At 34.6% G+C, this 22,801-nt stretch overlaps 1 protein-coding gene across 12 annotated transcripts in view; it reads right to left on the reverse strand.

The window, feature by feature from the left end:
- Window positions 1-22,801, reverse strand: part of EHBP1 (EH domain binding protein 1) — a 494,124-nt gene that overhangs the window by 76,781 nt on the left and 394,542 nt on the right. For 11 of the 12 annotated variants that reach the window (XM_049696094.1, XM_049696098.1, XM_049696097.1 and 8 more), the window contains 2 exons: window positions 18,269-19,171; window positions 11,791-11,934 (listed from right to left, as the gene is read on the reverse strand). The exons of the other annotated variant lie outside the window; for it this stretch is intronic. In XM_049696094.1, coding sequence (XP_049552051.1) covers window positions 11,791-11,934; window positions 18,269-19,171 — 1,047 coding nt within the window. The remainder of the gene's footprint in view (window positions 1-11,790; window positions 11,935-18,268; window positions 19,172-22,801) is intronic. 12 annotated transcript variants of the gene reach the window in all.

Here is a 22,801-nt window from a genome sequence, read left to right on the forward strand (position 1 = left end):
TATGGAAAATGTCTATGGCCATTAATAGTCGCATAAAAGGAGTGTTCCTGATGCTAAAATACCTAGCCCTAGATTCATGTATTCATGGCAATCTCAAATAAATAAGACTTTTGAGACTAGGGGTTTGTGGCCACATAATAGAAAAGATGCTTGAGTTTTCTCCCCCAACAATGCTAGTGTTTTGTGTGACTTTGAAGATATGCGAGCAAGCTAACAATATGTTTTCTAAGAAGTCTAGTAGCCATTGTTAGGATAGTAGGCTTCAAATCAACTTAAATTTAGACATAATAGATAAACTATTATTTAAATCATAATGAATAAAAACCACTGCTATGTACAGAGGCATTTATGTCGAATACAGAAGTACATTGGCATTCTTCTATAAAATGCAACTATAAAAAAGATTAAGCTATATATTTAAAGTGTCTTACTGGTCTGAAACGGATTATGTACATTAAATCTTCTATCAATTGTGTTGGTGTAAGAAATAAGGAATATATTTTCATCTCTGTGCCCTGGGTGTAGACATTCCAGTTCATACAGAGAATAAAAATCTGTAAATAAGACAAATTCTTACTCTCTATGTTATTAGAGGTTTTAGATTTCTTTTTATAATAACTGATGTTCTTTCAAAATTACAAGTGCAAAGTTACCTACTTCTTCCTAGTAATAGAACTAATAATATATGTAATCAGGAAAAATAAAAATTTTAGCTTGACCTTAACTTTAAAGCTTGATTCCTAGAGGCTAGCCATTTAAATGTAACACAGCCGATCTTCATAAACATATAAGCATAATCTTACATACATTTTTATGATGAGACATACTTGGGACACATATATATATATGAAAACTACGGGAAAAGTTTCTTTCAGAGATAGATGATATGATGATATTTAGTGTTTTTTACCAGTTGGATGGTAACTGCTTCTTTGATTATCTGGAAAAGATCTAGTGATCTTATCTAAATCTGCTACAATTATCAGCACAACAGACTAGTCCCATTTAAATCAATATTTTCCAATTAACATCAAAAGTACAAGGTTGATGTCCCACCCCTTCATATCAACAAAATACCTGTTAAAGGTTTAATTCGCAAAAGAGCGGCTTGCATTCTTACCAAATAAGCCCTTTGGATTCACTGCTAATGACCAGTAAAAAAAAAAAGTCACTGTATCTTTCTTTGATTACTGATCTTTGTAGTTAACTAAGGACTGACCAAACTGAAATTCCTTTCCCATATACACAGTTTTCTTTAGAGGATTCAAATATTACTGCAAACCTTTAAAGACAGATATTACAAACCTTTCAGGACTTGCTGCTAACTTGCAGTTTGATCCTGCTAAGTGAGGGTGGACTCCTATGCCAATTAATTGTAATGGGTCACTCACTATGTTTGCAGATTAAATATCAGACAAAAAACTTCAAGTCTGGATTATAATAATGTTGTGGATTTTTGGCTGATTTTTCTTTTAAAAAATATTCCAGGGCTTCCCTGGCGGCGCAGTGGTTGAGAGTCCGCCTGCCGATGCAGGGGACACGGGTTCGTGCCCTGGTCCGGGAAGATCCCACATGATGCGGAGTGGCTGGGCCCGTGAGCGTCCGGAGCCTGTGCTCCACAACGGGAGAGGCCACAACAGTGAGAGGCCCGCGTACCGCCAAAAAAAACAAAAACAAAACAAAACAAAACAAAATTCCTGGTATCTAACAACTATATGCAAACCATATTCTTATGTTACATAATTTATGATTGAGAAAATGAAAAACATATTTATAAATTCACTGTTAAGTGATTAAACTAGATTGAAGACTCATTCCCAATTCTCTTTTTAGACTTTCTATTTATAAAATAGATTTCATTCTTTCTTAAAAACGAAAAGGTATAATTAAACCTATATAGCATCCTTCTTCTGATAGGTTCAAAGTGCTTCATATCCTAATAGCAATTCCAAGGAGTGTGGGTAGCAGGATTGTCACCCCTTATTCTTAGAGTGTACTGATCCTAAACTTTAGTATATCAAATGCAAACATGTCTTTCAGCTATTTATTATAATTACACGAGTATAACTAAATGTCATGGTGGATTTATTAAATGTATTTTTTTAAAAAAGCAACTATATTTGAATGTAAAGTAATAAGCAAAAGAGTCTGAAATAGACTAGCTTCTTAAATTCTATTTATGCATTTCTTGGGGAAAAAGTGTGAGAATTGAGTAATAAAGAAAGCGAGAGAGAGGCATGGACATATATACACTACCAAACGTAAGGTAGATAGCTAGTGGGAAGCAGCCGCATAGCACAGGGATATCAGCTAGGTGCTTTGTGACCGCCTGGAGGGGTGGGATGGGGAGGGTGGGAGGCAGGGAGACGCGGGAGGGAAGAGATATGGGAACATATATATATGTATAACTGATTCACTTTGTTATAAAGCAGAAACTAGCACACCATTGTAAAGCAATTATACCCCAATAAAGATATTAAAAAAAAAAGGAAATATTTTCTTGAAAAAAGTTATTACATTTTTCTCAGAGTTTAAGTTTAAATATATTATACAGTCAAGGAAGCTCCTTTGGCTATATAATGGCTAGACTGTTGAACCTGTCAAACCCCTGAGTTGTACTTTGAAAAAAGTTATTTTAAGTATACGTGAAAAATAATGAACAAAAATATCACACCTAAAATTTATATTAGTAAAATGTAAAATGAAAATCTCAAAAGGAATAGGAAGCAAAGAAATAGAAATCACAGAGCTCAGAGCAATGAAATCTGTCTCCTATAGAAAACTAATTTCAGAAAACACCTGAAACAGGTTAAACAAATGTTTAAAGGCACAGAGATACAAATGAATAATGTAAACTACTTTCCCTAAAAAAGATCTAAATTCATTACGTACTTGCAGCAAGTTCTCATTAAAACACGCAATGGTAATCTTGACAAAAATTAAGAAAAATTATAAGGTTTACAGTATCTGTGTTTGTAAGTTCCCTTTTAAGAGAAATTACAGCTCAAATATTTTCCGAAGATTACTTAAGTAGAGTCTGTACCTGAGGATCCACAAGATAATATTACCAAGAGTTGTCTTCAGTGTCTTAGAAATTGTTTCCTAGCCTTCCAGCATAAAGCTATACTAATTTATATGAGGGAATGTTTGCTTAGAGTGATGTGATTCAAGGCAGAGCTGGGAGCTGAACTCTAATGAGAGATCCCAGAGTATGGGAAGAGTAGGTATGTGTAAGAATTTGGTGTGTACACACCATAACAAAGCAAGGTATCAAAATGTAGGATACAAGAATAGGAAGAAAAGGATGATACAGGGAACCTCGAGCCCCCAAGTGGCAAATGTCATCTCTGTAACTGATCTGAGAAAGGGGAACCCTTTAACTTTCTCTGACCAATGATAATCAGTTCTGCTCTAAAGACCTTCAGAGTCAGTTTTTTTCCCTGTTTACCAAGAAACTCCTTATAGCAACCCCAATTTTTCATATTTAAGCTCATGTTTTTCTTAGCTGACACTCAGAAGATATGAAAAATAGACTGTCACTATTCCCTCCCTTAACTTATTCATTGAACAAACATTTACTTAATACTTGGTGCTGGGGATACAAGGTTCTTGTACTTTGAATAGCTCACAGTTGAGGGAGAGAGAGATGTATAATTAGATAATTATATGGGAAATGTGGCAGTAGTAATATGTACAATATATTAGAAAAAGATACAGGAAAGAGAATTAACTTTGCTGCTAGGAGCCATGACAGAGGTACTCACAGAAGTTATTTTCCTAACAAGGGAAGACAGGCATTTCAGGGAGAACAGCAAATGCTTGATACAGGAACGAAAGAGTATGCCACATTCTAAGCAACTTAGTTGAGTTAGACTGTAGAGTGAAAAATGGGAGAGAGTTGAGAAATGAGGCTAGAAAGGGAAGGGGCAGGATTTGCAAGAACTTTTTATATGAGGCCATTTTGAGTAGTTTGGAACTTATTCTCTTGGGTAAGCGGGAGAAAGAATCTGAGCCTTCATATACTCAAATTACTACTTAAACTATTTCACAGTCCTCTCTTTATATTTCATAAGCCTGTCTTTCCTTAAAAGTAGACCTTTGCTTTCAATCCTTTAACACTTCTCTGAATCCTCTGTAAGTTCTCTCTCTCAGCCCAGAACTAGATACAAACTAGATACCTCAAAAGCAGTTAACATGTACAGAGTAGACGGACATTGTCCCATGCAATTATACTTCTATTTAAGAACTCTAACATCAATTATTAAAATAGCTCTACTCATTCTTCCTGGTATTCATCAGAAGGTCCTAGATTAGCTGTATAGAAACGAAGTTTAGAAGGATAAGAGATAGAAATTGCTGAAGAAGTCCTATATCAGCAGTCTCCTAAGAGTAACTAAGCTCTTCGGTAAACTCTTGAAGATTTAAGGTCAGTGACTCATTTATTCAAGACTTGGGGTCACTCCTGGGTACCAACTTTTTTTTTTTTCTCACTCTTGGGAACTCTCAGTTAAACTAAGAACACAAAAAGCCGTGGGTACCTGCGGGTATATATATATCTCTCCCTGCCAGCAACTAGACTCTTAGTACCAAAGCATACATTATAAACGCAAGATAATTTATAATGAATTTAAAAATAAGGGCATGGTAAATTAAGGCTCAAATTAAAGAGCATAAGGAAGTGAAAATAGTAGCAGCAGTTCACTAAATTAGATGCCAGATTTTTTTTTTTTCTTAGTTAAACCTGCTTTTTATTTACCAGAAGTCTTTTGATCTCTCCAGAGTGAAAGGGATGCTGACACTGAAGTGGGGATGGCATTAGTCATGGTTCCCTTACCCACTCCACCGTGGACACCAATTAATTTGAATGTCACACAGGAGAAAAAAATTTTCTTTGCCTCCATATCACAAATGGAAAAACAGATTTAGAGAGATTAAATAATTTCTACTTTTAGTATCATTTAACTCATATTCAGTTGCTCCAGAGATGAAATTTGGTATTTTCCCTTTTAATTTTGTCAGCCAAGTTGGCCATACTACTTTTCCAAAATATGGACAGTACTACTAAATAACTCAAACCTGTATGTACAAGAGCTACCAGAAATGATAAAGAAAATGATCAAATTAAGAAAACTACCATATCATTGGAAAAGCTATCCACCTGATTATAAAGTTGCATACTAAACTGAAAATCTGAAAAGCAATGGCAAGGTCTAACTTCTTTTGTGAAACGGGAGTTACCTGATATTTTACATTTTCTTTCTTAAATCATTTCAATATTAGCTATAAGGCCCACAGAGTAACAAATGTCAAAACTAGAGCAACAGTCCCAGAATGTACTATTTAGGTCATGAAACTGATGTTCTTCCCAACACATCTGTATACGGCTTGACTTATCTGAAAAATGAGCAACAGTAGAATGCGCAAGAGAGTTTTTAAAGTGAGCTTAAACTATAACTGAGAAGAGGCTACAACAATATCTTCCATGCCACACATTCTTCTTACAATGTGGTGGGGTCTATGTCTCTGCTACTTAAACCTGGGTGTGGCTTTGTGTCTCCTCAGGTCAACAGTATGGCAAAGGTGACTTTTAAAGCTAGATCATAAGAATGCATAAGAGAGCTCACTTTACTCTCTTGGGACACTCGCTGTTAGACCCAGCCACCATGCTGTGAGGAAGCCCAAACTAGCCCAAGTAGAGAAACCATATGGAGAGGCCACAGGTAGGTGTTCCAACTGACAGCATAGTTCCTAGAAGAAAACCAGCCCCTGACAACATGCAACAGAAATAAAACATTCCCCCAGTGTCCTATCCTAAGGCCTAATTTATAGAATCTGTAAGCAAAATAAAATGGTTATTTTATGCCAATAGGTTTTCAGTGTTTTATAATGTAGCAAAAGATAACCTGAAAGAGGAAGGGTAGGGAAAATATCTTTGGGACTGTTTGAAGCATAGTTTCATAAGCAGTAGGGTACAACTTTGCGTAAGTGGGAAACAAATGCAATAAAGTAAGCAAATGTCTTCTCAATGTGAACAGAATTGATAGTACTGAATTCGCCATTTATTCCACACCTAAGCACAAACAAATATCATCAACTGTAAAAGTGAACAGTTCTTTCTACATCTCTTCTTAAAACACACACACACACACACACACACACACTTAGAGATACTGAAACACAACATTAGTTTAAATGAAACAGCTTTATGGTCAAGTACATTTGGGTATGCTAAGAAAACAATCTATTAAAAACATCTTTTTTGGATCCCAAAAATTTCCCTAGTTTAAAATATTTATCTAAACACGACATATTTTTAAAAGAGAGAATAAAGGGAAAAAACTCTGTAAGCCATTTGTTATATTACCCTTAAGGATAAATTTTTTTTTTTTTGCGGTATGTGTGCCTCTCACTGTTGTGGCCTCTCCCGTTGCGGAGCACAGGCTCTGGATGCGCAGGCTCAGTGGCCATGGCTCATGGGCCCAGCTGTTCCGCGGCATGTGGGATCTTCCCGGACCTGGGCACAAACCCATGTCCCCTGCATTGGCAGGTGGACTCTCAACCACTGCGCCACCAGGGAAGTCCGAGATAAATATTAATATTTTGATTATTTTCCTTCCTGAACTTTTCAATGCATATATAAAAACACAGTCTTTCAAAATGGAGTTCGTATGCCATATGCTATTTTATATCTTTCTTTTTGTACAAAATGACACTGTGAACATTTCCCTATGTCCTTTCAATATTCTTTCAAAACATTACTGAATAATTTTCAATAGCTACATAACAAGTATATATATTTGTTGTAATTCATTTGATCATTCCCCTAGTCTGAGTGACTGCCATTCCGTAACTTTTGCTATTATAAATAACTATGTGATGAAAACCTGCATATTGATCTTTGTTAGTGGAATTATTGGATAAAATGGAAAGAGCATTTCTTAATGAAGTTTACTTGCTTTCCAGAAAGATGTGGCAAGTAACATGCTACCAGCAGTATTATCCAACTCGATGAAACATCACTAACATCATGTTTCTTAAAATCCAAGTTATATATTTTACAGATACAGTAAGATGTCACAGACATAGAATATGCGATGTTTTAGTAGTTAACTTATGATACTGAATTCACACTAATGTAATTTAGCTAAAAGTTTAAGTTTTATTTGGGAAATTAGAAGTGCAAGCAAAATTACTGGTGCCTTAAAAAGAAGAGATGACCAATAAAATATCTGTTGACAGTTTAAAGTAATAAATGAATAAATTGAATGAAAAAACAAACAGCCTTAAAAATCAGGATACTTGAATTCTAAGCCTAGTTTGCCACTGTTTGCAACCCTAGGTAAATTTAAACACCCTTTCCTAACTCGTTTTCTTAACCTCTACAATGGATACAACAGTAATATCTATTCCTACTTCACAAGGATTTCAGAAAAATAAACAAGAAGGAAATAAAACATAATGCTTTAAAAACATACTCTCTGAAGTCAAATTGTCTAGGTTCAATTCTTGGCTCTGTTACTTATAGGCTGTGTGACCATGGGCAACTCATTAATTTGTATGTCAGTTTTCTCAACTATAAAACAGAGATTATACTTAACTCATATAATTGTTGTGAAGATTAAACAAGAAAATCCACAAGAAAGCACTTTGAATCCTGCTTGATACATGGTAAGTGCTCATAAACATTAGATGACAATTATTAATATATGTAAAATTTACACATAGGTAAAATAATGGCTTTTTAAGATCTACTTGGCAGACAGATCATTTAAATCTCAGGTGTTCTAAATTTAAAATCAACACACTTGAAAAATATAGAGCTATAAACTTTCCATAATTTTTAGAGCCTGAAAGAACTATGAAACAAAATTTATCACAAATAAAATATAATATCAACAAAATAACTTTCTTTTTAAAGAGAATATTCTCTCTGTGGCTATTTAGTTAACTGGATCCTTCTCTCCCATCAAGTCTTAGTTCAAATGTCCCCTCCTCAAGTCACTCGTACCTACTCAAATTATCCTCTACTATATCATGTAGTTTTCACAGTCTGTAGTTAACTTATTTATTCATTATTACCAGTCTCTTCCCACCAAAATGTAAATTCCATGAGAGAAGAGGCTTTGTCTTTTTTTTTTTTTGGGGGGGGGAATCTTAGTTCCCTCATCAGCGTTCGAACCTGCACCCCCTGCAGTGGAAGTGTGAAGTCTTAACCACTGGACCACTAGGGAAGTCCCCGAAGCTTAGTCTTTTCTATCTCTACAAAAATACTAATTTCTGACACTCAATAAATATCTGACTGAACCAACAAATTGATGATATAATAGATGGCTAGGCACTGAAAGAGCTGGTATAAAGACTACAAAATTTCTTCCTCAGAAAAAATGGCCATCTAGATTAGCATTTCTCAAAGATTTTTATCATGACCCACAATTAAAAATACATTTTATATCAAGATCCAGTAAGCACACATACCCACGTAACTAAAACAAGTCTCACACAAAAGTACTATGATGTGTGATAAATTCTGATATTTTCGATTTCATTTAAATATTCTATTCCTTTTCATTGAAAATAAAATTACTGTGGCCCACTACACTGATTTTATATCACATTACTGTGTAAAGACTTGAAGTCTGTATATTGTACAGCACAGGAAATATAGCCAATATTTCACAAAAATTTTAAATGGAGTACAGTCTATAAAATATTGAATTACTACGTTGTACACCTGAAATTAATATAATATTGTAAATCAACTATACTTCACTTAAAGAAAAACAAAATAATAATAAATAAAGAAAAAAAAAGACAAAGTCTGAAAAAGAGTGGTCAAGTTCAGAGGTTATTCTCTGAAAGACATTAAAAAAAGTATGCATGGGAAGGAAGAAATAAAACTGCCTTTGTTCATAGATGTCATGATTATCTTATGTAGGAAATCTGAAAGAACTGAAGGAAAAAAAAAAAAAAGAAGCCAAACCTCTCCTGGAACTAATAAGCAATTATAGCAAGGTTGTAAGATACAAGGTTAATATGCAAAAGTCAATTGCTTTCCTATATACCAGAAATGAACAAGTGGAATTTGAAATTAAAAACATAATCCTACTTACATTTGCACCCCCAAAATGAATGTCTGTGACATAGGAGAAAAGCAACACAATGGAGCAAAGATCATCTTTTCAACAAATGGTGCTGGAACAACCAGACATGCACATGCAAAAAAATAAATCTAGACACAGGCCTTACACCTTTCACAAAATTTAACTCAAAATGGATCACAGACCTAAATGTAAAACACAATACTGTAAAACTCCTAGAAGATAACACAGGAGAAAACCTAAATGACCTTGAGTATGGTGATTCCTTTTTAGATATAACGCCAAAGGCATGACCCATGAAAGAACTAATGGTTAAACTGGGTTTCATTAAAATTTAAAACTTCTGCTCTGTGCTTCCCTGGTGGCGTAATGGTTAAGAATCCGCCTGCCAATGCAGGGGACAGGGGTTTGAGCCCTGGTCGGGGAAGATCCCACATGCCGCGGAGCAGCTAAGCCCGTGCGCCACAACTACTGAGCCTGCGCTCTAGAGCCCACGAGTCACAACTACTGAGCCCACGCACCTAGAGCCCATGCTCCACAACAAGAGAAGCCACCGCGATGAGAAGCCTACGCACTGCAATAAAGAGTGGCCTCTGCTCGCCGCAACCAAAGAAAGCCTGCGCACGGCAATGAAGACCCAATGCAGCCAAAAATTTTAAAACATGAATTAATTAATTAAAAAAAAAACTGCAAAAAAAAAAAACCTTCTGCTCTGTGAAACACAATGTAGAGAGAATAAGAAGACAAGCCACAGTCAGGGAGAAAATATTTGCAAAGATACAACTGATAAAAGACTGGTATCCAAAAGAAACAAAGAACTCTTTAAACTCAGCACTAAGAAAACAACCGGATTAAAAAATGGGCCAATGATCTTAAGAGACACCTCTCCAAAGAAGATATACAGATGGCATATAAGTATATATAAAGATGTTCCACATCATATATTATCAGCAAAATGCAAATTAAAACAATGAGACACCACTACACACCTATTAGAGTGGCTAAAATCCAGAACACTGACAACATCCAATGCTGGCGAGAATGTAAAACACAAGAATTCTCATTCATTGCTGGTGGGAATGAAAAATGGTACACCTACTTTGGAAGACAGTTTGGTGATTTCTTACAAAAGTAAACATACTCTTACCATAAGGTCCAGCAAACGTCCTTGTATTTACCCAAAGGAGCTGAAAACTTAAGTCCACATAAAAACCTTCATGTAGATGACTATAGCAGCTTTATTCATGATTGCCAAAACTTGGAAGCAACCAAGATGCATTTCCGTAGGTGAATGGATAAACTGTGGTAGCTCCAGACAATGGAATATTATTCAGCATTAAAAAGAAATGAGCTATCAAATCATGAAAAGACATGGAGGAACCTTAAATGCATATTACTAAGTGAAAAGAAGCCATATCAGAAAAGGCAACATACTACGGTTCCAAATATATGACATTCTGGAAAAGGTAAAATTATGAAGACAATAAAATTATCAGGTTCCCAGAGGTTGGGGATGAAGGGAGAGATAAATGGGTGAAACACAAAGAATTCCTAGGGCAGTGAAAATACTCTGTATGATATTATAAAGATGGATACGTGTCATTATACATTTGTCTAAACTCATAGAATGTACACCAAGAGTGAACCATAATGTAAACTACAGACTTTGGGTAATAATGATGTGTCAATGTAGGTTCACAGTTTTAACAAATGTACCACCCTGGCAGGGCATGTTATTAAGGAGGGAGGCTATGCATGTGTGGGTTGAGAGGGTATATGAGAAATCTCTGTACCTTCCCCTCAATTCTCCTGTTAACTTAAAACTGCTCTAAAAAAATAAAATCTTAATTAAAAAAAAAAGAACATGCAGTTTTATGTATATGTAAAATTGGGGGTAGGGCAGGGTTGTCATAATTTTCAGATTCATGAAGAGGTTCATGTCCCCCTAAATCTAAATCTATTACTATATGTTCGTTATTATCTGTGAGGCACTACACAAAAATATGTATAAAAATATGGCTTAACATAGGGATGGCAGTATATGATAGGAAAGAGGATTGACTCTGGAGTCTGGTAAGTCTTGGGTTCAAATCCTAAATTCATCATTTATCGACTACAACCTTGTACATATTATCTTACCCATCAGCCTCAGTTTTCTTATCTAAAAAGGAGTTTGCATATCTACTTCATGAGGTTAGGTAAAATAAAAATTATGTAAAACATCCATTATAGTGCCTGGAATATATGCTAAGTATTGCGCTGGCCAAAAAGTTCATTTGGGTCTTATGGAAAAACCCGAAAGAACTTTCTGGCCAACCCAATATTTCAATAAATTGTAGGCATCATTATTATATTCTAATGTTTCCAACAAAATTAACTTCCATTGACAAAATACAATCCTAAGCAAAGTACAACTAAATTACAAAGGGTAAATTAACAAAAAAACAGATTATTCATGTATATGTGGAAATTATATTCCAGGACTTTTTCTAACAGCTAATACTGCTGTGCAGGAATAATTACAACCTGCTCCTCCAAGTATGGATTTATCAGTTCAAAGAAAGTACCAAGTACCCACAGTATACACAGTCTGTGGAAAAATAATTTATCAAAAATATAAATAAGTTACTCTTATTTACACCCCCAGGATTACAATGAACAATGTATGTTTTTTTTAACCAATGTTCCTCACATCACTTAGCTGCCTGTTGCAGAGCGGTGTGGCTGCGTTGGTATTCTGCTTATTCCCTGCCTTTAAAGCTGCATCTCTTCTTGCTTGCTCAAGCAGAACTCTTGCTCTTTCTTTGAGTTCTTCTTGTCTGGATAACATTCGATGCTTAAAAACAAAGATACAGAATTAGAAGCCAAAACAAACAAACAAAACCCCCAAAAACCCATGTAATCCATTTTTGTAAACTAATCAATAGTTATACAATTCGTCAAAATAATAGTGGTCAGGAATAAGATTGTAGTTTTATGAGATTACCCATAGAAAATATTAATGTTGACTAGAAACTGTGGAATGAATACATATATCTTGACTAAAAGGAACTATACCTTTACTGGCTAAAACTGGGTTAAATTTAATTACATTTTCATTAGAACATAGTCTCATAAGGTATAAAGTCCATACACATATTATATACATTCTTCAAATTTGCTAATCACAGTATAATCTGGCAAAGACATTTTTTCAAGTCCGTAGTTTTATAGTTGTATAGAATTGATAACAAGGTGTCTTCCAAATTTGCATTTTGAAAGATTTTAATTATCTGTGGCAACAACTCTTTAAATTCTTGACAATTTAACGTTTATAGAAAATTCAAAGCTATAGTATTTTATTTAAAGAAAAATAATACTGTTTTTCTCTATGGCTCACTCTCCTTACAACAATTAAACATCAGAATTAGAACAGTATTTTCTTGGATTAATTTGTAATCTTACAATATATTTTTGGAGAAAAACAGGTAGAACCTCAATGGAAATCAGCTCTTAAATGGGGGCATTAATCCAAAGCACAAATATTCATAATGTGTATAGTTCAAATTCCTTTTCTCTACTAAAGTAGCCAACTTCTGACTTTAGATGGCTATGACTATGACTTTAATACTTAATTTCTTTTAATTCCTTTTCTTTGCATAGTTTTGGTTCAGTCATAATTATCATTCATGGTCAAGGAAGAGGTAATAAACAGCAACCTATTACTTTATTTGGAATAATGTGAAACTTAAAAAATTTAGTACATCAAAAAAAAATTTAGTACATCATTTTTGGGTCTCTTTGTGACCTTTATATTTTGATACAGCAAATTTTAAACTTTTTTCTGTAATTTTAGGCAAAGATTTTTCTTGAAGTCTACAATTCAGTGATTTTTTTTTAGTATATTCACAAGTTTGTGAACCATCAACACTAGCTAATTCCAGAACATTTTCATCACCCAAGGTTTTAAGAGGATTAAACAAAAATTCTTAACTTAATAGATACAATTGAAATGTATAAGCGATAATGAAAGATTTTTAGCTCATACTGATAGGACATAATAGAACAGAGTTCATAACTGCATTTGAACTGGTTACAAATCAACGTATTCTCAAAAAACAGACAAAATTAATTAAATGAACGCTGAATTGGCAGTCAAGACTGTTAATCCTTCTTCCACTAATAATAAGCAATGCAACACTGAACAGGTCACTTAAAACCATTACATGATATTTAAGAACTCTGAAGTCAGACAGACCTAGTTCCATTACTTGAGTAACTTGTGAGCAAGCTACTCAATCTCTTTAAGCCTCAGTTTCCTTATTTATAATATGGGGATAAAAATAGATCAACTCTCATAAAGATATTGTAAAGATTAAGTGAAAGAGAGTAATGTAGTGAGCACCAGATAAATGTTAACTATTAATATATTTTTAAAAATCTCTCAATTTCCTCGTTTTTTAAATGAAGGGAGATCATCTTTAAAATCCCACTCACTGGGAAGCAGCCGCATAGCACAGGGAGATCAGCTCAGTGCTTTGTGACCACCTAGAGGGGTGGGGTAGGGAGGGTGGGAGGGAGACGCAAGAGGGAGGAGATATGGGGATATATGTATATGTATAGCTGATTCACTTTGTTATAAAGCAGAAACTAACACACAATTGTAAAGCAATTATACTCCAATAAAGATGTTAAAAAAAATCCCACTCACTGTAAACTTTTCAAATACTTAGAGTAGATCATCTTAAAGTTCCCACTAGCTCTAAATTCTGTGATTAATACAGTCCTTTAGGGATTCCAATCAGCTACACAGACAGTGAAAAACTGCTCTGGTCTTAAGAGTACATAAACACAAAATTTTTTTCTGATTAAAATGCAATTCATATTCATCATAGAAATTTTAGAAAATATATAAAAGTAAAAAGAAGAAAAATAAAAGCATGACCCTCCTTGATTTCAAACTATATCACTATTACAAAGCTATAATATATATGCCAGTATGATACTGGCATAAAAACAGACACATAGATCAGTGGAACAGAACAGAGAGCCCAGAAACAAACCCATACATATATGGTCAATTAATTTACAACAAAGGAGTAAAAAAATATACAATGGGGAAATGGTGTTGGGCAAACTGTATAGCCACATGCATTGTAATATTATCTACCTACAAAAAAGGATTAAATCTTGCCACTTGTGACAACATAGAGGGATCCTGAGGGCATTATGCTAAAAGAAATGAGTCAGAGAAAGATAAATACCCTATGATCTCACTTATACATGGAATCTAAAAAACAACCCGCCCCGCCCCCCCCCCCCCCCCAAAATCCCTGAAACCAAGCTCACAGATACAGAGAACAGATTGGTGTTTGCTGGAGGCTGGGGGTGGGCTAAATGGGTAAAGGAGTCAAAATGAGTATGTCATGGGAATATAACATACAACATGGTAAATATAGTTAATAACACTGTATTGCATATTTGAAGGTTGCTAAGAGAGTAGATCTCCAAAGTTCTAATCACAAGGAAAATAAAAACTTTTGCAACTATGTATGGTAACTGATATTAACTTGGCTTATTGTGGTGAACATTTTGCAATAGATACAAATATTGAATCATTATGTTGTACACCTGAAAATAATACAATACATGAATTACAACTCAATTTTTAAAAAAGAAATATTTTTTAAAAATTAGCAATCCCGGCACCCAGGGATAATCATTGTAGAATCATGCTTTTTTCCACTTAATAGTCTAAATATTATGAGCATTTTCTCATATCCTTAAATATTTCTTTGAAAACATGATTTTAAACTGTCTACCTAGCATTCTATTAATATGAACATATCATACTTTAATTTGTCTTATATTATTGGATATTTAGGCTGTTTATAATTTTTTACTATCATAAACAATGCTTTTGTGAACATCTTTATATGTAAATTCTTGTATACAGTTCTTATTATCTCCTTAGGAAAAATTCCTGGAGAATCTAATGGGGTAAACACTGTTAAGGGACTTAATGTAATTGTTGATTATTTTACATCTGGGCTATAATTATTTTTAGTGCTGTTATGGCCAAAACCAAAGAGATATTGTGAGCATAAAGTTCAGGGGCACAGACTTTGAAGTCAGACAAGGCTGGTTTTGAATTCAAACTTTTAACATTTATTATATGACCTTAAGGCAACTCTGTAGATCTTGGTTCTCCCATATATATATAATAGGCACCAACCACTCACCTCATGGGTTGTAAAGTCTGAGATATGTGTAAGATATATAATGGTCATCACATGTATCAGCCACTCAAATGGGCAACGTTCTGACTTGTTAAGTCTATACAGTCACATTAAATTATCAAATTTCCTCTAATCAGAGGCTATTAATTATTAGACTCTATTATTTTATGAGTTTCTAAGAAAGAACAGTCAGTTAAACTCTAACATATTATTATAAGTAACATCTTGATTTCAGAGAAGTTAAAATGTAAAAAATGTATGTCTTAGAATCAATAAAATACAGTATACAAAAGAAAAATAAAATTTAGCTACAATAAAAAAATTATCAAATATTAACACCTATACTACAATTTTCGGTACCAGGCAATGAACACTTTTGCCAAAAATTTTTTAAAATTTACCCTAAGCAAAATTCTAACCAGTAAACCAATTGCCAACAAACAAACACATATGGAGTTATAAATAGATGCTGCTTCTATCATCCTGTGGATTTACTGTACATCACTTAAATCACCTGAACAGAATCACAGCACGACACAGTTTTAGAGTTTAAAGGGCTCTCAGAGATTATTTCATTTAACATACTTAGAAAATAAGATTTAAAGAATTTAAATGGCTAATTAACATGTTACACTGGTAATTACTGGAGCCAAGATGAGAGCCAAGATGAGAATCCAGGTTTACTGAGTCCTAGTTCAGAGCATTTTTAATTTTTAAACACTAATCAATTTCCAGATTTAACTGAACATTTTTACCTTAAAAATCTGGTTTACGAGAAAAATCTGTATTGATATTCAAATTTAGGCTCACCAAATTCTGCAAATGTCAGTCACTATATGTTTAATGATTATCTACTCTGCAGGGACACTATGATACTCTGAAAGTTTAGGTACTTAGAACATTTGATTTGAGATTTCTGATTAGGAGAACAGGGGCTTGCTTTGTTAGCTATTATATTTCTTTGATTCTAAGATGCACATTTTAATACCGCTGAAAACAAAATTGATGACATTTTATATCTCTGTCATATAGGTGGTAGTTAAGACATAGTCATCAGTACCTACATATGCATGTGCTTGATAATTCTGGTGGCAAGACTATAATTCCTTGATGTTTCATTTAACAACCCCTTGAGTACTATTTGAGAATGCAACAGAACTCCAGGTTATTGTCTGAAAATCTTTTCTTAGGACCTACCAGAAAGGTTAAGAAAGTGCTACTGGGACTTCCCTGGTGGCACAATGGTTAAGAATCCGCCTGTCAATGCCGGGGACACGGGTTCAAGCCCTGGTCCAGAAAGATCCCACATGCCGCGGGGCAACTAAGCCATGCACCACAACTACTGAGCCTGCGAGCCACAACTACTGAGCCCACATGCCACAACTACTGAAGCCCACGTGCCTAGAGCCCATGCTCTGCAACGAGAAGCCACTGCAATGAGAAGCCCACGCATCACAATGAAGAGTAGCCCCCACTCGCCACAACTAGAGAAAGCCTGCATGCAGCAACAAAAACCCAACACAGCCAAAAATAATTTTAAAAAAAATTAAAAGAAAGTGCCATTATCAGTGAGTATTACTGAGAAGAAAATCTGAGAGACAACTGTGAAGAAATGCTGTAATTCAGAGGTTCTCAACCTTTCTGGTCTCAGAATCCCTTTATATGCTTAAAAATTGAGGATCCCCAAAAGCTTTAGCTTATGTGGGCTACATCTATAGATATTTGTCATTTTGGAAATTAAATGGAAAATTTTTAAAAAATATTTACTTATTCATTCCTTTAAAATAGCTATAATAAACCCATTAGATGTTAACATATTCTAATAAAAATAACTACACTAAAAAACAAAACTGAGAAGAACAGCACTATTTTACATTTTTTGCAAATCAATCTTTAATATCTGCCTTAATTGAAGACAGCTATATACTCATATCTACTTCTGTATTCAGTCTCTTGAGATATCACAAACCATGTAGCCTCCAGAAAACACCATTGTACACTTGTGACAGAATGAAAGTGCAAAAGGTAAATAAAGTTCTAGTATTGTTATGAAAATAGTTTCAACTTTGGGGACTCTCGGAAAGAGTCTTGGAGAGCCTGAGAGGTCCCCAGATCATACTTTGAGAACCACTGTTGTAACATCAGGCTTTTGATGGCACAGAGGACAATACTATGTGGAAAAACAGGAACACCGACAACTCTATATCACAAAGTGATTCATAAGAGTTAGTCTAAACTCTAATTCTAAATTGATTATACCTTAACCAATTTATTTTGCTAAAAAATTCCTTTTTATGTATACATAAGAGCATTATATGATTAAAAAATCCATGCCTAAATAAGTCTAAAAGAACTCTTTCACTAGGTATAAAATAAAAATTCTATGTGATAAGAAAACCATGTATCATAATTTATTGGCAGTGTTTTTCTTTCTTTGTTGTACATAAAATAATGGTATATCTTATCACTGATGGCACCATAGATTCAATTAAATCCATGCCATATTCCCCACATGGGGAGAAATTTCGATGTTACTGGGATTTTTAACCACAAATAATGATGGGACTAAAATTACCAACTGCAATGCAACTAAAGTATTTGAAGAAAATGCTGTAAATGGGAAATATTTTAATTTGGCATTATACATTTCCAGAATGATATGCTTACAAAATGGAATACTGAAATAGCTTTGACTTATTCTGTAAAATATTTTTATAGGTTAATAACATTTTGATTTGAAAAGTTGACATTCTTTATTCTTCAATCTTGAAATTGGGATTTATTTATAGGCTTAAAATATTATAAACTTTAAATGAAGAGCAGGTTTTTCTAAAATGGGAAATTATACTTCACCTTTAATCATTTGTAAAGTAGTCTATGAATACAAAAAGAAACAACAAAAAAGAATAACTATTTACTACATATATGTATTCATCATTCTAACTCACTTACCTGGACTGTTTTTGCAGAATGATTTGCATGATTTAAGATGGTTCTATCAGCATCTGAATCAGACTCTGTCTGCCTCAGGGAATTACGTTTTTTCTTGGCAAGGTCTGCATCTCTATTGTACGAATATCCAAGTTTAGAAGTGGGAGATAAACTTGGTTTTTTCACAGGTGATTCAGGATCTGATCTGCATTCTAAGGGTCTGGAATTCTCTAATTTTTCTTGCTCCAAGTTACTACTGATGTCTATATCCTGAAGCTTTTGCTCATCGGTCTCCTCACAAATAAAGGGTGGAGACACATCCTTCTTCTTATCACTATTGTATAAGTCACTTAATTCTAAAGTCTCCGTTTTCAATAGTCTCTTCTTGCCTAACAAAACTTGTGTGTGGTTTGAATCTGTACTGTAACATATTCCAGGGTCATCGGATCCTGAAGTCCTTCCAGAGCTCTGCTGGGACTTTTGGGGTTCTGTGTCACTTTTAGTCCTGCGACAGTAAGGGGAGGCTGTGCTTGGACTGAGATGATCATCAGGAGTCTGGTGTTCACTTTCTGACTCTCCAACCCCACTATCATTTACAAATACAGAGTCGTCCTGGGATAGGAAGTCTACCCCTCCGCTGGTAGGCTGCTGCAGCTGAGGCTCCCGTTTCAGATCACTAAGCTCTGCATAGAATTTTTCCTGATCAACAGAACTATTTGTATCTGTTTCATAGTTTCCAACTTTATATGTGCTTTTACTGCTATTTTCTTCTATTTGAACAACATTTAACTCTTGCCCACTGAAATGTGCCCTAATTTGATAGAGATAGGTCATAACAGTCAGTTTGTCAGGAATTGCTAATAAAACCATATCAGAAGGTTCCAATAACCGGGAAATTCCTATGCTGGCAAATCCATCATATGCCTTCAGAGGAAAGAAAAACAGAAGATATATTGAAGAGTTCAGACAATCCATACATTTTAACTTTTTTAAAGAAACTTAAAACATCATCACAGTTTAAAAACAGCAAAATAACAGATGTTAACTAGACTTACTGTGGTGAGCATTTCACAATGTATACAAATATCAAATCATTATGTTGTACACTTGAGACTGAGGTACTGTTATATGGCAATTACACCTCAAAAAAGAGTTAAAAATAAAACACAATTCAGTTACCATTTTAAAAAAACAAGCAAAATTTTAATGGCTTTTTGTTGCTATTGGAGGGTACATTATGCCACTGACATTATGCCACATGAACAGAGCAACATTCTAAGTTGGAAATTTGTAAAAGTTTGGTAGATCCAAGAGTAAAACATTTTTATTAGTTAATAACAATTGAAATGTTCTTCTCCAATAAAGAAAACAAGCAAAAATGAGAGTTAAAACAAACAAACAAAAAAACTTAGAATAGACTTTGTGATAAAGAACTAGGGTATAAAGAAATAATAATTCATCTGGAGCTTTATTATTCCTATTAACCCCTCTTTTCAGTGGTCATATAATTGCAGTGATTTGTGAAGATAAAGTACAGGTATATATCCCAAAAGAACTAACTCCTAGATTGCCTGGTATAAAATATAAGTAAGTGCTACTTAAGTCTAGAAACATAGAAACATTTTTAAAACACCCAATTAAGATTGATTTTCATAATGAGAAGAGTGACTTCATTTTCACTTCATCCATTTTGGAAAGAAGGAAATGTTTTGAGTAGTACAACCTAGTTTAGAATGTGAGGCTGCATTGTATAACTTTTGTTAGCCTTTAAATGACTGTGGCACATCAGGTTTTTCTAGTTTTGAAGAATCAAAGCTGTTTCTCAATTTACAATTAATTATTACTATCCTGAACTAACCCTTGAAAACAGCATTGTGTTGCTAGGAAGCATTAAAAATATGGCTAAACATTTAGATATACTCTTGGAAAAACTAAGGACCCTCTAGTTATATTCTTGCTTTGGGATATAAAATGTCTCATCTTTGTAACAACCCAGATATAGGTTGTTACAAAGGATCACAACTCAAAGTTTTTCTAAAAAGAAAGTTTAGGAAATTATGTAACAATTCAGAAGGAATCAGTCTTTTGCATATACATGTTACAGTGCATTTCTACCTTTGAATTTAATTCTTGTATTCTTCCTGTAGTTTAATAAATGTTATGGAATAAGAAAGAAAATGAAAAATAAATTGTGATATTAAAACCTCTTCAATTTTCACAGCACTATGCTTTATAGTATAGGTACCTCAAAATATTTACTTGAGAGAATGGCTCAGTTGGTGTGCATGTTTGGGCCTGTTTGTTATTTTACATGTTTTAGGAAAATTAAAGTCATTTTCTTCCTCATGAGTCCTGACAACTTGATTGACAGACATCAATTGTAGACCATCAGGAAAAGCACCACAGGCAGTATTCTAAACATTTCCCAATTATCTAAAACACTGACATATTGGTTAAGATCAGATGTCACAGGTAAATACCATTTTTATTCAGCACTTTTTACAGACCTGGGAAAATGATTAGCTTACTTGTGGGGAATCTCCTGCTGGTATTTTGTTTCATGTAGCAATTCATTTTATGCACACTAATTGCACTAAAAGAAATTTAAAAACAAACCAGATTTCTTGTAAGCGAGGTCAAGACTTTATAAAGGAATTTTCCCATAGGTTAACCTCTTCTGCGATAGTCAATTACCTACTGTCTTTTTAGCTGTGTGTGGAGAAAAAAGAGGTCTTTAAAAGAAAATAGTCTTATTCATTGCTAGATGTTATTTAATTGGTAAGGAGTCACTGCCAGTTATGTTATGCATCTGCATGGAACTTAAGACACAGGCATTGTTTCTTGTACTGTTTTAAGTCCAATTAAGGGCAGATGGGGTTACCCGGAAGAACTGTGTAAAGCCGGAAATAAGTCTGTAGGTAGCAAATGATACTCAATGTAGATATCAGGTAAGAAGTTGTGGGACTTCCCTGGTAGTCCAGTGGTTAACACTCCATGCTCCCAATGCAGGGGCCTAGGTTTGGTCTCTGGTCAGGGAACTAGATTCTGCATGCCGCAACTAAAGATCCCATGTGCCTCAATTAAGACCCGGAACAGCCAAATAAATAAATAAATGTTAAAAAAAAAAAAAAAAAAAGAAGTTGCAAAGTGATGAAAAGGAAAGTATAACAACAATTATGTATTGACTTGTGCAATGAATGGGATCATCTAAATTAAAATCCTTTCAAAAAGCTATAATTGGGACTTCCCTGGTGGCGCAGTGGTTAAGAATCCACCTGCCAATGCAGGGGACACAAGTTCGAACCCTGGTCCGGGAAGATCCCACATGCCACAGAGTAACTAAGCCCATGTGCCACAACTACTGAGCCTGCACTCTAGAGCCCGTGAGCCACAACTACTGAAGCCCATGTACCACAACTACTGAAGCCCGTGTGCCTAGAGCCCAGGCTCTGCAACAAGAGAAGCCACCACAATAAGTCCATGCACCACAACGAAGAGTAGTCCCTGCTGGCCACAACTAGAGAAGGCCCACATGCACCAACGAAGATCCAAGGCAGCCAGAAATAAATAAGTAAATTTATTTAAAAAAAAAAAAGCTAGGACTCCCCTGGTGGCACAGTGGTTGAGAGTCCGTCTGCCGATGCAGGGGACATGGGTTCGTGCCCTGGTCCGGGAAGATCCCACATACCGCGGAGCGGCTGGGCCCGTGAGCCATGGCCGCTGTGCCTGCACGTCCGGAGCCTGTGCTCCGCAATGGGAGAGGCCACAACAGTGAGAGGACCACGTACCGCAAAAAAAAAAAAAAAAAAAAAGCTATAATCATCTGCCCTTTAAGATTTAATTGAGAAAAAATTTTAATGAGATATATTTCTCTTTGTAATAATATGTAAATCCAAGGTATGTTCATCATTATTAAATTTCTGAAGAAAATAATGTAAAGAAGTATAACTTAAGCCCTAATGAGATTCCTCATACTCTTTAAAAATATATAGCTAGGTAAAATAAAAAATGTTTGCTTTTCAAAATTTTAAACAGTAACTTGAAAGCTTCACTTTATAAAAAATAATAATGGTTTATTTTATAATGCTCTTGTCTGCATTTAAATTTGCTTATTCAAATGCAAGAAAATGCAGGTAAAGAACTGTCATATATAAAGATACAGTTGTCTCTTGGTATCCATGGGGGACTAATTCCAACACCCCCTGCAGATATCAAATCTGGGGATGCTCAAGTCCCTTATGTAAAATGGTAGAATACAGCCAGCCCTCTGTATCTGTGGGTTCCACATCCATGGATACAGAGGGCCAACTGTATAACTTAATTGACGAAAAATAAGGCATTTTGCTTTGACAGACACAGGCTCTTCAAAATCATACAAGAAATAATTCAAGAGAATGCCTTATTTTGAAGCATGATTTCTATAAAGAAAATTATACTGATTTTTAAAGATTATCTTTTTTAATAGCATATTTCAATTAAAAAAACTGACTGCTTTTAAATGTTTTTCTTTGGGGCCAGCATCATGCATTTGCAAAGAAACAAGAATTCTTTAAT

This window comes from Orcinus orca, chromosome 13, assembly GCF_937001465.1.
Source record: "Orcinus orca chromosome 13, mOrcOrc1.1, whole genome shotgun sequence".
Lineage (NCBI taxonomy): Eukaryota > Metazoa > Chordata > Mammalia > Artiodactyla > Delphinidae > Orcinus > Orcinus orca.